At 54.7% G+C, this 14,558-nt stretch overlaps 1 protein-coding gene across 1 annotated transcript in view; it reads left to right on the top strand.

Moving 5' to 3' along the window:
* Positions 1–350: 350 nt before the first annotated feature.
* LOC123164848 (uncharacterized) overlaps positions 351–14,558 on the top strand; it is a 60,067-nt gene continuing 45,859 nt past the window's right edge. Inside the window, exon 1 of the mRNA XM_044582453.1 lies at positions 351–738. Within this exon, the coding sequence (XP_044438388.1) occupies positions 441–738 (298 nt within the window). The 5' untranslated portion in view covers positions 351–440. The remainder of the gene's footprint in view (positions 739–14,558) is intronic.

Consider the following 14,558-nt stretch of genomic DNA (forward strand, 5'->3'; position numbering starts at 1 on the left):
CATCTATTTTATCTAGATATGTGTGATGTTACCACCTATGTTACTCCCACTGTGAGTAGTCTAACATGTCGATGTGAATTTACTGTACACACTCATTGTTTGATGTTATTTCTTATCTTCAAGGTATAGCCTGTAGATATAGAGTTAATGTGCACATTTATTGTTTGATACAAAATCCTATCTTCAAGATATAGAACTAATGTATGATGCTGCCTCTAGAGTGCAATTAATGTACATATTAATTGTTTGACATGGTGCCATATCTTCAAGATATACAACTGATGCATGCGCCCATATCATCATCTCAAACAAGGCTATATAAATCAAGCCATAGCTAACGAAGTCATGTATCCCACACATTCACAGAAAAGCCACACAAACAATTATAACATCAAAGGGATAGAGAAGGCTCTAGTGTAGCAGATACAAAAGACATAGCCATGGCGAAACTAATGTGCTTATGTTTCATCATCCTCACTATTGTGGTAGCCGTGTCGGCTGACGAATGTGAGGGTGACCGACAGGCCATGATCAAGGAGTGTGCTAAGTATCAACAATGGCCAGCAAACCCGAAGCTAGATCCATCGGACGCATGCTGCGCCGTGTGGCAGAAGGCAAACATCCCATGCCTTTGCGCTGGTGTTACCAAGGAGAAAGAGAAGATATATTGTATGGAGAAGGTTGCCTACGTTGCCAATTTCTGCAAGAAGCCGTTCCCACATGGCTACAAGTGCGGAAGTAAGTGAAATATATTAAGGGAGTTATGATGATCGGTATTGCAAACATGCGGTTTTGATATTTGTTATTCTTCGGATTCACACGATGTCGGGTGGTAGGTGCGACATATGCCAATGGGTGGCTTATCATTGTGGGAGCCAGTAAGACATCGCCGGTGCCTGGAAACGGGATAAGGCGAAGACATGCACGCCGGCGAATCTTACCCAGGTTCGGGGCTCTCTGTGGAGATAACACCCCTAGTCCTGCTCTGCGGGGTCTCCGCATGATCACTAGATCAACACAAGTGGCTACAAGTGGCTCCTTGAGCTGTTTTGCTAGAGGAGGAAGAAGGGCAAGGCTAGCTCTCCTCTTCTCTCTACGTGGTGTCTGAAACTCTAAGAGATCAACCCTTTGCATGGGTGCCCTGGGGGGTTTATATAGGCCTACCCCCCAGGGATACAATGGTAATCCGGCTGGATGCGGGTCCAGGCCGTCAGTGTCTGTATCCGCCGGCTTCTCCGCCGGCCGTTGGAGACCGCCGACTGGTGGGTCCCGCCGGCTGCTGGTTACTGTAGCCTCGCCCCTGATGACGAGGGCTTTGCTGAGGTAAGCATGGCTACGGTGCCGCCGTCCGGCGAACTCTCACTGTAGCCTTACCTCGTCTTGTCTTCTTAATGATGCACATACTTCGAGGGAGTGAGGTAGCCGGCTATTGGGAGCCGGCTACACCCTAGGCCGACTATAAGGGGGCTTGACCGCCTTCGAGCGTCTCTCTGGCTGTAGGGGCTCGCCGCCCGCGGGCCGTACTGACAACCCGTTGTGGGTGGCGTCATGGTCAACATGGCTACAGTGCCGCGCCGGACGGGGGATGGCCGACCCGTACGGCGCACTGTGGCCATGCGTGCTCCGGGATTCGGGGGTGGCAGACTTTACTGTAGCCACGCCCGGTCTTGTCAGCGTTATGTGGGTGCTGTCCTGGAGGGTGCAATCTTGGCCGCTTGCTCGAAGTCGGTCTTCTTGTGGACGGCTTCTTGGAGTCGGCCTTCTTGTGGCTGGCTTCTTGGAGTCGGCCTTCTTGCCGGCTTCTTGGAGTCGGCCTTCTTTTGGCTCTCTTCAGGAGGGTTTCAGGGTCGGGCCGCCTTCTAGCAGTCGGCCTGTGAGATGGCCGACCAGGGGAAGGCGGCCCCGTGCTTTGGGTGCTTGAAGGCTCGATCGGCCTGATAATTTTTTGAAGAGCCAGGGGGAGTTGGTTAGGCTACCCGTGGTCATTTACTCCGACAGTAGTCCCCGAAGCTGGTTGGGCTTCGCGGCTGAAAGGAGGACGAGAAGCTTAATCAGCTTCCTATCTTGAGGAGCCAGCAGCTAGGAGCCGGCTTTGATCAGGTGTGCCGTCTTGGTGAGGCCTCGAAATGTGAAGGCGGAAATTAGCTGGCGCGCGCGCCTGGTTGCGGGCCGGCCGCCTGCCGCCCGCGCACCACGTGGCGCCCTCCGGCTGGGAGAGCCTGCCAGCCCACGCACGTGACGGGACGCCGTCGCAGGCTGGGGCCCGCCACTTCCGCGCCTCGGCCCGGGTGTGGATCTTCTGTGGCCCAAAACGGGCCATTCGCCTTCCAACGGCAGTTTCTGCACGCCGTTAGGGCGCAATAATCGCGGGACGTGGGGGAGTGGGCGCAGTTAATCCCACGTTGCCCCCCCACGCCTCACCTCCTCGGCTCCGCCGCACGAGGCTATAAATAGGGGGAGGAGGGGGAGCGGCATACGCTCGCACGCTCACCCTCGCTCTGCCATCTTCTTCTTTCTCTCCGTCGCCGCAGCCCCTCGCCGCCGCGCCGTCCCTCTAGTCTTCGCACTACCCCGCAGCTTCGCCGCCGTGGGGCCGTGATTTCGTCGTCGCAGCGCCCTCTTTCATCAGCTTCTTGCCGTCATGCAGCACGGCGGGGACTGGGACGGCTCCAACGTCCACGTGGACCACATCGACTTCCTCCGCAAGACGCGGCGGTTGCCCGACGAGGACCAGGTGCGGGTCCGTCTTGCGCCGAAGAAGGAGATCTCGCCGGCGCTGGAGGAAGGCGAGCGGGTAATCTTCCGCTCGCACTTCCTACGCGGCCTCGGCCTGCCTGCGAGTGCCTTCTTTCGCTCCTTCCTCGAATTCTACCAGCTCTAGCCGCACCATCTCACTCCAAACACGGTGATGCTGCTGTCTGCCTTCGTCACTCTGTGCGAGGGCTTCCTTGGCATCCTTCCCACCCTCGAGCTCTAGGGGGAATTCTTCCAATCCAAGCTCGGCACCCGCATGCAGGGCGTGCCGGCTCAGAGTGGCGCCTTCATCGCGGTGCGGAGGCCGGTAGCCGACAACCCCTTCCCTGCCATCACGCTGATCCAGTCGGTGAAGCTCTGGCAGAAATCCTACTTCTACGTGAAGAACGTCGCCCCGCAAGGCGACTTCGTCAACTTGCCGGCTTATGTAGCCGGCCCGCTGGCTTGGTGGCGTCCCCAGTGGTCCTATCGGGCCAGAACGCTGTCGCCGGCTGGAGCCGCCGCCGTCGCCCGACTTCGGGTAATGATCCAGTCGGAGGGCCTGACCGGGTCCGACCTGGTGGCCGCCTTCGTGGTGCACCGGGTGCTCCCGCTCCAAGGCCGGCTTCATTTGATCTGTCAAATGAGCGGCCAACTCGATCCGAGTCGGATGTGCACCAAGGAGATGCCTCACTCCGAGGTAGCTCTCATGGTGAACTACCTCGCGAACTACAAGCTCACCGACGAGTGGCAGTTTGGCAAGGAGCCGTACTCCCGTGCCCATCCCCCACCTATGGTAAGTTTTCTTTATCTTCTCTTCTTTACTTTTGTCACCAAGTTTCTCTTGGCCGACTCTGACCAGTCGGTTTGTCTTGGCAGAGCCCTCTCCTTCGGCCGGGGGCTGGGGCAGCGGGGGCGGAGCGCCAATTTCTCCCCGACCGGGTGGCGCATGACTTGGACGACCCCGACTTGGGGGCGACTGCTATGGACGACAACACCGAGGGGGGAGGAGGCGAAGCAGGCGGCTCCGGGCTTGGAGCCAGCTTCGACGACTGGCCGGATGATGATGAGGCAGAAATCATCCCGCGCCGCCAGCCGGCGTCCGACCATGGCGCGGGCTCGTCTACCGCGCTAGCTGCTCGAGGCGGCGCGCAGAAGCGCCGGGCCGCGCCGAGCCTATTCGGCAGTCGGCCGAAGAGGCCCAAGAGCACGGCGGCGGCGACCAAACGGGACGAGGCAGCCACGAAGACGGCCCGCTTCCACAAGGTGGTGAAGCAGCCACAAAAGGTTTCGGCGTAAGTGTCGATTCTCTCGCATATTCCTTCTTCTTTTTCGTCGATACTCTTCTTCCAAGTCTTTGTCGTGATTCATCAAGCAGGTCTCCGCTCTCTCTTGAGCGGACCGCTGCCGCCTCCATGGTTGTATCGGCAGGAGGACCCGCAAGCACCCGCCGCGTGGACCCCCGTGCCGAGCTTCAAGCGGCAACGGAGCGGAACGCGTGGGAGGCGCGGGAGGAGCGGGAGGCGGAGGAGCTGAGGGCGGCCGCTGCCACGGCGGCGTAGGAGATGGCGGACGAGTCGGCGAAGGCACAAGCCGACGCGGCGGCCAAGGCTCAGGCGGAGGCTGCAGCCGCAGAGACAGCGGCCGGGGCCTTGTTTGTCGTCCCCCTGCGCGCCGTGGCGCCCGAGATCCCGGAGCCCCCGCCGGAGGAAGCCGGTGGCGACCCACCGAGGATGGAGAGGGAGGAGGACGACGTCGTCGTCCGGGAGAGGGAGGCGGCACCGCCATCGTCGACTGGGGCGGACCGAGGCAGCCGGCCTAACACGCCGCCCGTGCAACCGGCTGGAGGCGAGCTGGCTGCGAGGACGGACCTGGTGGTCCGGTCGCCAGCGCGCCAGCGCGCGGGGAAGGCGACTTCGGCGCCGGACCCGCAGAAGGCCGCGGGCTCTAGCTCATTGGCCCAGGATCTGGAGACGGCCAGCGCTAGCTCGGGGTGGACGCCGGGTGGTGGGACGACCGTGGTGAACGTGGCGGTGCAAGAAGTCTGGAACCGGCTTCAGTCCCAGGCCGCCGTGCTGAGGCAGTACAATCAGGAGTTCCTCGCGACACGGACGGCCATTCGGGTGAGTCTTCCCGCTTTTCTGTTTCTTGATCTTGATTTCTTCCGTGGGCGCGCGTCAGCGCACCCACTGGGTGTAGTCCCCGAGTTCCGAGTCGGCTGCTGAGCAGGCGGCTTGGAACTTCTTAGTAGACTTTGATTGCTTATCTTGTTCTTATTCGCTTCTCTGTCCGACTTGAAGGACTACCATAACCTCCGCGCGGCTGCCTTCAACTCCCAGGCTCGGGAGCTGACCCAGAAGACCGCTGATCTAACTGAGAGCCGGAGTAAGTGCTTCATCTTTTATCTCACGTGGGGGCGCGTCAGCGCACCCACTGGGTGTAGTCCCCGAGATTCGGGCCGACTGCTGAGCAGTCGGGCCGGATCTTTCCTGGCGACTTCTTTCTTATCGCTTTTTTTCTTTGCCATATCTGCAGAGGCCAATGCCGACCTGAGGGAGCAGTTGGGTGGGGCCCAGACCGCCCTTCACACCAAGGAAGCCGAGTGCAACACCTTGGCCCAGGAGCATGACCGGTTGGCCAAGAGGCTGGCTGACCAGGAGGAGAGCCATAAGGCGGCCCTGAAGGCGGCGCAGGACAGCGAGGCCGCCCTCCAAGCCGAATACGAGACCGAGGCGGCGGGCTGGGCTGAGGCAAGGCAATCGTTGATCAACGGCTATGGCCAGATCGAAGATTTGGTTGACGGTAGGCTGCCTTCTTCTTCGTTCCTTCGCTTGCCGCCTGCCATTTGGTCCATTTTCTGACTGTGTTTTTTCTCTTCCTTTCTTACTTGTGCAGAGTACTTCCCTGGTTACTCCACTGCCGCCAACCAAATCGCCGAGGCTCACCGCGAGGCGCAAAGGCAGGCTGGTGCTGAGATCGCGCCGGACGCTTGCCGGTCGCTTGACGAGCAGCTTCTGGCGATCCAAGCCCGCCTCCAGCCGGCTCACCGCATGCTCCGCCGTCTTCAGCGTGTTGGGGCGCAAGTGCTGGCCGCCCTCTGGCCCGGCTAGGTGATTCCCCGTACCCCCAGTCGGACTGCCGACTGGCTGGAGGTAGCGGTTGGCCGCTTCGAGGCCTGGAAGGCTTCTGCAGCTCGGTCAGGCGCCAGGCGGGCGCTGGAGTTCGTCAAAGTTTGGTATCCCGAGCTAAGCGCCCGCCTGGCGGCAGGAGGCCGACGAGGAGCTGGTGGCGGTGCGGCCGGATATTATCCAGCATGCCTCGGCAATGGCCGACTACACCAACACCAGCGCCTTTGCTCCTAAGGTGGATGATGACGGCATTGCTCAGCCGGAGGAATGGTTCGGGCTGAACCCAACAGATGGTGAGGACTCGCCGGAGTAGATCGAGTCCAGCGACAAGGGCGAAGAGGAGGAGGGAGAGGATGGTGAAGACGCCGTGCCAGACGGTGGAGCGACCGGCCAGCCTCAACTTGATCATGCCTCCAGCAACGAGGTGCGTGCGAGCGCGCCGCCTGCAGCCGGCGATGATCAAGCCGAGACTCGCCAGTCGGCCACTCCTCCAGCCGGCACTGCCGCCTCCACTGACCTGCCCGGCTCGCCTGTTGCACCTTTAGCCTGATCTGCCGCCTTTACTTTCCTGTTTTGTTACTCTTTGAACAATATTCTGTTAAATTTGCGCAGTTCCACCCACTGGGGGTGTATTCAAACTATGTTGAATGCCGGCCTTTCGAAGGCCTTTTGTGTAAATATAATCATGCATGTGCTTGGCTTCCGATTGTATTTGCTTTTCATCTTTTTGGCTGTTTCCTTTGCCGCCCTCCTTGGTTGCCGCCTTCCCAGCCGGACAGCTGCTCTGCAGTCTGTGGCTGGGGAAGGGCTTGGCCGTTTGGGAGGGCAAGTACTCTAGCTTTTTGAGATTGTAGCAAGGTGAATCGGAAGCCGGCCAGCCGGCTGTTCTGACAGCCAGTTGGCGGGGTGGGAGGCCGGCTTGTGCTATATAAGTTCGTTAGTCCTTAGCCGTTTTTCGTGTGGGCATCCTTTCCTGCCTTTGACTCTTGCCAGTTGGACAGTCGGTTCTTCAAGCTGTGACTTTCAACAAGAGAGGGCTTGGATGCCGGCACACTACTTGTCTGACTGCAGGTAGAAATTTAATATAGCTCAAGGCGGCAAGTCCCGGGGCCGACTGGTCGAACCCGGTGCCGGACAGAAAATCAAATGTAATAATACATTCATAGGTATGACACTCATGATACATAGATAAAGGAGGGTAGTCCCCGAGTGCTCCTCGGGGGGCCCGTTGTCTTGTACTTAATACAAAAGGTAGCGTGGTACATACTGCATTTAGCTGTAAAATCTTCGGAGGAGATTGGCGTTCCATGGTCGTTCCGACTCCTTGCCGGAATCATCTCTCTTGCGTGCCTTCGGCTTCTGTGCGTCGATCAGGTAGTAGGAGTCGTTGCCTAGGGCCTTGCTGATGACGAAGGGGCCTTCCCAAGGGGCCGAGAGCTTGTGCTGGCCGGCTGTTCGCTGGATCAGCCGGAGCACAAGATTGCCTTCTTGGAAGGATCTTGGCTTGACCTTCCGGTTGTGGTAACGGCACAGACCCTGCTGGTAGATGGCGGACCGGCTGAGTGCTAATAGCCGGCCCTCTTCCAGCAGGTCAACGCCGTCTTCTCGCGCTTCCTTGGCCTCCGCCTCCGTGTACATGGTGACCCGAGGCGAGTCGAACTCGATGTCAGTTGGGATGACAGCCTCGGCACCATATACAAGGAAGAAATGGGTGAAGCCGGTTGACTTGTTCGGGGTAGTACGCAGACTCCAGAGGACAGCCGGCAGCTCATCGAGCCAGCAGCCGGCCGAACACTCCAGTGGTACGACCAGTCGGGGCTTGATGCCAGAGAGGATGAGGCTGTTTGCTCGCTCAACTTGGCCGTTTGACTGCGGGTGGGCAACGGACGCTAAGTCCAGTCGGATGCCCTGTGTCGCGCAGAAACGTGCCAGTGCTCCTTTGGCAAAATTCGTGCCATTGTCGGTGATGATGTTGTGTGGTATGCCATACCGGGTTGTGATATCTGCGATGAATGTCATGGCAGTCGGCCCGTTCAGTTTCTTGATTGGCTTCGCTTCAATCCACTTGGTGAATTTGTCCACGACGACAAGCAGATGTGTCATGCCGCCGCGCGCCGTCTTGAAAGGGCCCAACATATCCAGCCCCCAGACGGCAAAGGGCCATGTGAGGGGGATGGTCTTGAGTGCAGAAGCCGGCAGGTGTTGCTTGGAGCTGAAGACTTGGCACCCTTTGCAGTATTTGACTAATTCCTTGGCGTCGTCCAAAGCAGTCGCCCAGAAGAACCCATGGCGGAAAGCTTTGGCGACGAGTGATCTTGAGGCCGCGTGGTGGCCGCATTCGCCTTGGTGGTTGTCTTTGAGGATTGCTATGCCCTTCTCTGGCTCGACGCAGCGCTGGAAGACTCCAGTGACGCTGTGCTTAACGAGTTCTCTGTTTATTATTGTGTATGCTCCGGCTCGGCGTTGAACTTGTCTTGCCGAGATCTCATCAGTCGGCAGCTCTCTGTTTACTAGGTAGTTGAGGATGGGTTGGGCCCATGATGGAGATGTGGCTTCTTCTATCGCCAATACGGCTACTGCGACCCGGGTGGGTGGGTTGGGTGGTGAAGAATTGGAGTCGGCCACCGCCTGTTGTGTCGTTGCAGTCCCCGGGCCGACTGCTGCAGTCCCCGGGCCGGGTTCTGAAGTCCCCGAGCCGGGTGCGACTACGGCAGTCCCCGGGCCGCCTGTCAAAGTCCCTGAGCCGCCTGCTGGGTTCCCCAAGTCGGATCCGACTGCATCAGGGGCAGGCGGTACGAAGATGGAGTCTGATTCTAGAGACGGCTTGACAGACGGTTTGAGGAGTCGTTGGAGGGAGACGCCAGTTGGTATAGCTTGTCGGGTGGAGCCGATCTGTGCCAGGACATCTGCTTGCTCGTTGTCGGCCCGTGGTACGTGGAGGAACTCGCATCCTTCAAAGTATCCGCTGATTTGCTGAACGAGGAATCGGTAGCTTGCCATGTTTGCGTCCTTGGCGTCCCAGTCGCCGGATGATTGTTGGACTACCAGATCCGGGTCGCCATAGCACAGGATCCGGCGGATGCCGAGTTCTTTGGCTAGCCGGAGCCCATGTATGAGCGCCTCGTACTCGACCACATTGTTGGAGGCGGCAAAATGAATTTGCAGTGTGTATCTGAGTTTGTCACCCTTGGGAGAGGTGAGGACGATGCGCATCTTGGATCCATCGAAGTGCATCCGCCAATGAGTGGAGTCGGGAGCCGGCGGTAGGTACTGGGTCTCGGCCCAGTCGACAAGGAAGTCGGCCAATGCTTGGGACTTGATGGCGGTGCGAGGCTGGTAGAAGATCGTGTAAGGAGCCAGCGCAATGGCCCACTTGGCCACCCGACCGGATGCATCCCGGCTGCCTATGATCTCGGCAAGCGGGGCAGTACATACGACCGTGATGGGGTGCTCTTGAAAGTAGGGCTTCAGCTTCTTGGCGGCGAAGTACACTCCATAGCACATCTTCTGGTAGTGCGGGTAGTTTTGCTTCGAGGTGGACAGTACTTCGCTCAAATAATACACCGGCCTCTGGACTAACTGAGCTCGGCCTTCTTCTGGGCGTTGGACCACAATAACTGTGCTGACCACTCGGCTAGTCGCGGCAATGTAAAGGAGCATGGGCTCTTTCTCAGTCGGCGCCGCCAAGACAGGCGGCGTGGTCAGCATCTTCTTCAACTCGTGGAAAGCTTGGTCTGCTTGGTCGTTCCACTCGAAGTGGGTGGACTTCTTCATGAGTCGGTACAGGGGGAGAGCCTTCTCTCCTAGCCGGCTGATGAAGCGGTTTAGGGAGGCCAGGCACCCGGTAAACTTCTGGACGTCTCGCAGCTTGGTACGAATCTCCATTCTCTCTATGGCCTTGATCTTCACTTGGTTGCACTCGATGCCGCGTTCGGAGACCAAAAAGCCTAGAAGCTGGCCGGCTGGTACTCCGAACACGCATTTCTCGGGGTTAAGCTTGATCTGAAACCGGCGCAAGTTGGCAAATGTTTCTCTGAGGTCTTCCAGCAGGGTGCCGCGCTTCTCCGTCTTCACCACAATATCGTCTACATAGACGTGGGCATTTCTGTCGAGTTGTTGAGGAGGCATTTCTGCATGCAACGCTGAAAAGTGGCACCGGCATTTCTCAAGCCGAATGTCATAGTCAGGTAGTAGAAAGCTCCGAATGGTTTGATGAATGCGGTCTTCAGGCAGTCGGCTGGATCCAACTTGATCTGATGGTAGCCTGAGTAAGCATCCAAGAAACTCAACAACTCGCATCCGGCTGTGGAGTCTATCACTTGAGCGATTCGAGGTAAGGCAAACGGATCTTTGGGGCAGGCTTTGTTGAGGCTGGTGTAATCTATACACACGCGCCATTTATTGTTTTTCTTCAACACCAGGACCGGGTTGGCAAGCCATTCTGAAAAAACACCTCCATAATGAAGCCGGCTGCCAGAAGCTGGGCTATCTCTTCTCCTACAATCCTTCTCTTTTCCTCCGACAGTCGGCGGAGGGGTTGCTTGACTGGTTTTGCGTCTGCTCGGACGTGTAACTTGTGCTCGGCGAAATCCTTCTGAACACCCGGCATGTCCTTTGGGGACCATGCAAAGATGTCCCGATTCTCACGGAGGAAATCGACGAGCTCGCCTTCCTATTTGCTGTCCAGGTTTGCACCAATGACAGCAAACCTCTCCGGGTTCTCCGGGTCCAGAGGTATCTTCTTTGTTTCCTTGGCCGGCTGGAAGGAGCCTTGAGCATCATACTCCTTGGGGTCAGGGGACAGGGCCGGCTGCTTGCCGGTCATGGCCACGACTCGGTCCAGCATCTTCTTTTTGAAGGAAATATGCCCTAGAGGCAATAATAAAGTTATTATTTATTTCCTTATATCATGATAAATGTTTATTATTCATGCTAGAATTGTATTAACTGGAAACTTGATACATGTGTGAATACATAGACAAACAGAGTGTCATTAGTATGCCTCTACTTGACTAGCTCGTTGATCAAAGATGGTTATGTTTCCTAGCCATAGACATGAGTTGTCATTTGATTAACGGGATCACCTCATTAGGAGAACGACGTGATTGACTTGACCCATTCCGTTAGCTTAGCCCTCGATCGTTTAGTATGTTGCTATTGCTTTCTTCATGACTTATACATGTTCCTATGACTATGAGATTATGCAACTCCCGTTTACCGGAGGAACACTTTGTGTGCTACCAAATGTCACAACGTAACTGGGTGATTATAAAGGTGCTCTACAGGTGTCTCCAAAGGTACTTGTTGGGTTGGCGTATTTCGAGATTAGGATTTGTCACTCCGATTGTCGGAGAGGTATCTCTGGGCCCACTCGGTAATGCACATCACTATAAGCCTTGCAAGCATTGTAACTAATGAGTTAGTTGCGGGATGATCTATTACGGAACGAGTAAAGAGACTTGCCGGTAACGAGATTGAACTAGGTATCGAGATTCCGACGATCGAATCTCGGGCAAGTAACATACCGATGACAAAGGGAACAACGTATGTTGTTATGCGGTCTGACCGATATAGATCTTCGAAGAATATGTGGGAACCAATATGAGCATCCAGGTTCCGCTATTGGTTATTGACCGGAGAGGTGTCTCGGTCATGTCTACATAGTTCTCGAACCCGTAGGGTCCGCACGCTTAACGTTACGATGACAGTTATATTATGAGTTTATATGTTTTGATGTACCGAAGGTTGTTCGGAGTCCCGGATGTGATCACGGACATGACGAGGAGTCTCGAAATGGTCGAGACATAAAGATTGATATATTGGAAGCCTATGTTTGGACATCGGAAGTGTTCCGGGTGAAATCGGGATTTTTCCGGAGTACTGGGAGGTTACCGGAACCCCCCCGGTAACTTAATGGGCCTTAGTGGGCCTAGGTGGAAGAGAGGAGAGGAGGCTAGGGCAGGGCCGCGCCCCCCTTCCCCCCTAGTCCGAATAGGACAAGGAGAAAGGGGCGGCTCCCCCCCTTCCTTCCTCCCCTCCACCTCTTCCCCTCTTCCACTCCTAGTCCAACATGGAAAGGGGGGAGTCCTACTCCCGGTAGGAGTAGGACTCCTCCTGGCGCGCCTCTCCTCCCTTGGCCGCCGGCCTCCCCCTTGCTCCTTTATATACGGGGCTGGGGGGCACCTCTAGACACACAATTGATATACGATATTTTAGCCGTGTGCGGTGCCCCCCTCCACCATATTACACCTCGATAATATCGTTGCGGAGCTTAGGTGAAGCCCTGCGTCGGTAGAACATCATCATCATCACCACGCCGTCGTGCTGACGAAACTCTCCCTCAACACTCGGCTGGATCGGAGTTCGAGGGACGTCATCGAGCTGAACGTGTGCTGAACTCGGAGGTGCCATGCGTTCGACACTTGATCGGTCGGATCGTGAAGACGTACGACTACATCAACCGCGTTGTGTTAACGCTTCCTCTTTTGGTCTACGAGGGTACGTGGACAACACTCTCCCCTCTCATTGCTATGCATCACCATGATCTTGCGTGTTCGTAGGAATTTTTTTGAAATTACTACGTTCCCCAACAGTGGTATCAGAGCCTGGTTTTATGCGTTGATGCTATGCACGAGTAGAACACAAGTGAGTTGTGGGTGATATAAGTCATACTGCTTACTAGCATGTCATACTTTGGTTCAGCGGTATTGTGAGATGAAGCGGCCCAGACCGACATTACGCGTACGCTTACGCGAGACTGGTTTCACCGTTATGAGCACTCGTTGCTTAAAGGTGACCGGCGGGTGTCTGTCTCTCTCACTTTAGTTGAACCGAGTGTGGCTACGCCCGGTCCTTGCGAAGGTTAAAACAACACCAACTTGACAAACTATCGTTGTGGTTTTGATGCGTAGGTAAGAACGGTTCTTGCTAAGCCCGTAGCAGCCACGTAAAACTTGCAACAACAAAGTAGAGGACGTCTAACTTGTTTTTGCAGGGCATGATGTGATGTGATATGGTCAAGACATGATGCTGAATTTTATTGTATGAGATGATCATGTTTTGTAACCGAGTTATCGGCAACTGGCAGGAGCCATATGGTTGTCGCTGTATTGTATGCAATGCAATCGCCCTGTAATGCTTTACTTTATCTCTAAGCGGTAGCGATAGTCGTAGAAGCATAAGTTTGGCGAGACGACAACGATGCTACGATGGAGATCAAGGTGTCGCGCCGGTGACGATGGTGATCATGACGGTGCTTCGGAGATGGAGATCACAAGCACAAGATGATGATGGCCATATCATATCACTTATATTGATTGCATGTGATGTTTATCTTTTATGCATCTTATCTTGCTTTGATTGACGGTAGCATTATAAGATGATCTCTCACTAAAATTTCAAGATAAAAGTGTTCTCCCTGAGTATGCACCGTTGCGAAAGTTCTTCGTGCTGAGACACCACGTGATGATCGGGTGTGATAGGCTCTACGTTCAAATACAACGGGTGCAAAACAGTTGCACACGCGGAATACTCAGGTTAAACTTGACGAGCCTAGCATATGCAGATATGGCCTCGGAACACGGAGACCAAAAGGTCGAGCGTGAATCATATAGTAGATATGATCAACATAGTGATGTTCACTGTTGAAACTACTCCATCTCACGTGATGATCGGACATGGTTTAGTTGATATGGATCACGTGATCACTTAGAGGATTAGAGGGATGTCTATCTAAGTGGGAGTTCTTAATTAATATGATTAATTGAACTTAAATCTATCATGAACTTAGTCCTGATAGTATTTTTGCAAATTATGTTGTAGATCCATAGCTCGCGTTGTTGCTTCCCTGTGTTTATTTTTGATATGTTCCTAGAGAAAATTATGTTGAAAGATGTTAGTAGCAAAGATGCGGATTGGATCCGTGATCTGAGGATTATCCTCATTGCTGCACAGAAAAATTATGTCCTTGATGCACCGCTAGGTGACAGACCTATTGCAGGAGCACATGCAGACATTATGAACATTTGGCTAGCTCAATATGATGACTACTTGATAGTTTAGTGCACCATGCTTAACGACTTAGAATTGGGACTTCAAAGACGTTTTGAACATCATGGACCATATGAGATGTTCCAGGAGTTGAAGTTAATATTTCAAGCAAATACCCGAGTTGAGAGATATGAAGTCTCCAACAAGTTCTATAGCTAAAAGATGGAGGAGAATAGCTCAAGCTGTGAGCATGTGCTCAGATTGTCTGGGTACTACAATCGCTTGAATCAAGTGGGAGTTAATCTTCCAGATAAAATAGTGATTGACAGAATTCTCTAGTCACCATCACCAAGTTAGTAGAACTTCGTGATGAACTATAGTATGCAAGGGATGACGAAAGTGATTCCCGAGCTCTTCGTGATGCTGAAATCGACGAAGGTAGAAATCAAGAAAAACATCAAGTGTTGATGGTTGACGAGACCACTAGTTTCAAGAAAAGGGCAAAGGGAAGAAGGGGAACTTCAAGAAGAACGGCAAGCAAGTTGCTGCTCAAGTGAAGAAGCCTAAGTCTGGTCCTAAGCCTGAGACTAAGTGCTTCTACTGCAAAGGGACTGGTCACTGGAAGCGGAACTACCCCAACTATTTGGTGGATAAGAAGGATGGAAAAGTGAACAAAGGTATATTGGATATACATGTTATTGATGTGTA

The sequence above is a fragment of the Triticum aestivum genome, chromosome 1D (assembly GCF_018294505.1).
Source record: "Triticum aestivum cultivar Chinese Spring chromosome 1D, IWGSC CS RefSeq v2.1, whole genome shotgun sequence".
NCBI lineage: Eukaryota > Viridiplantae > Streptophyta > Magnoliopsida > Poales > Poaceae > Triticum > Triticum aestivum.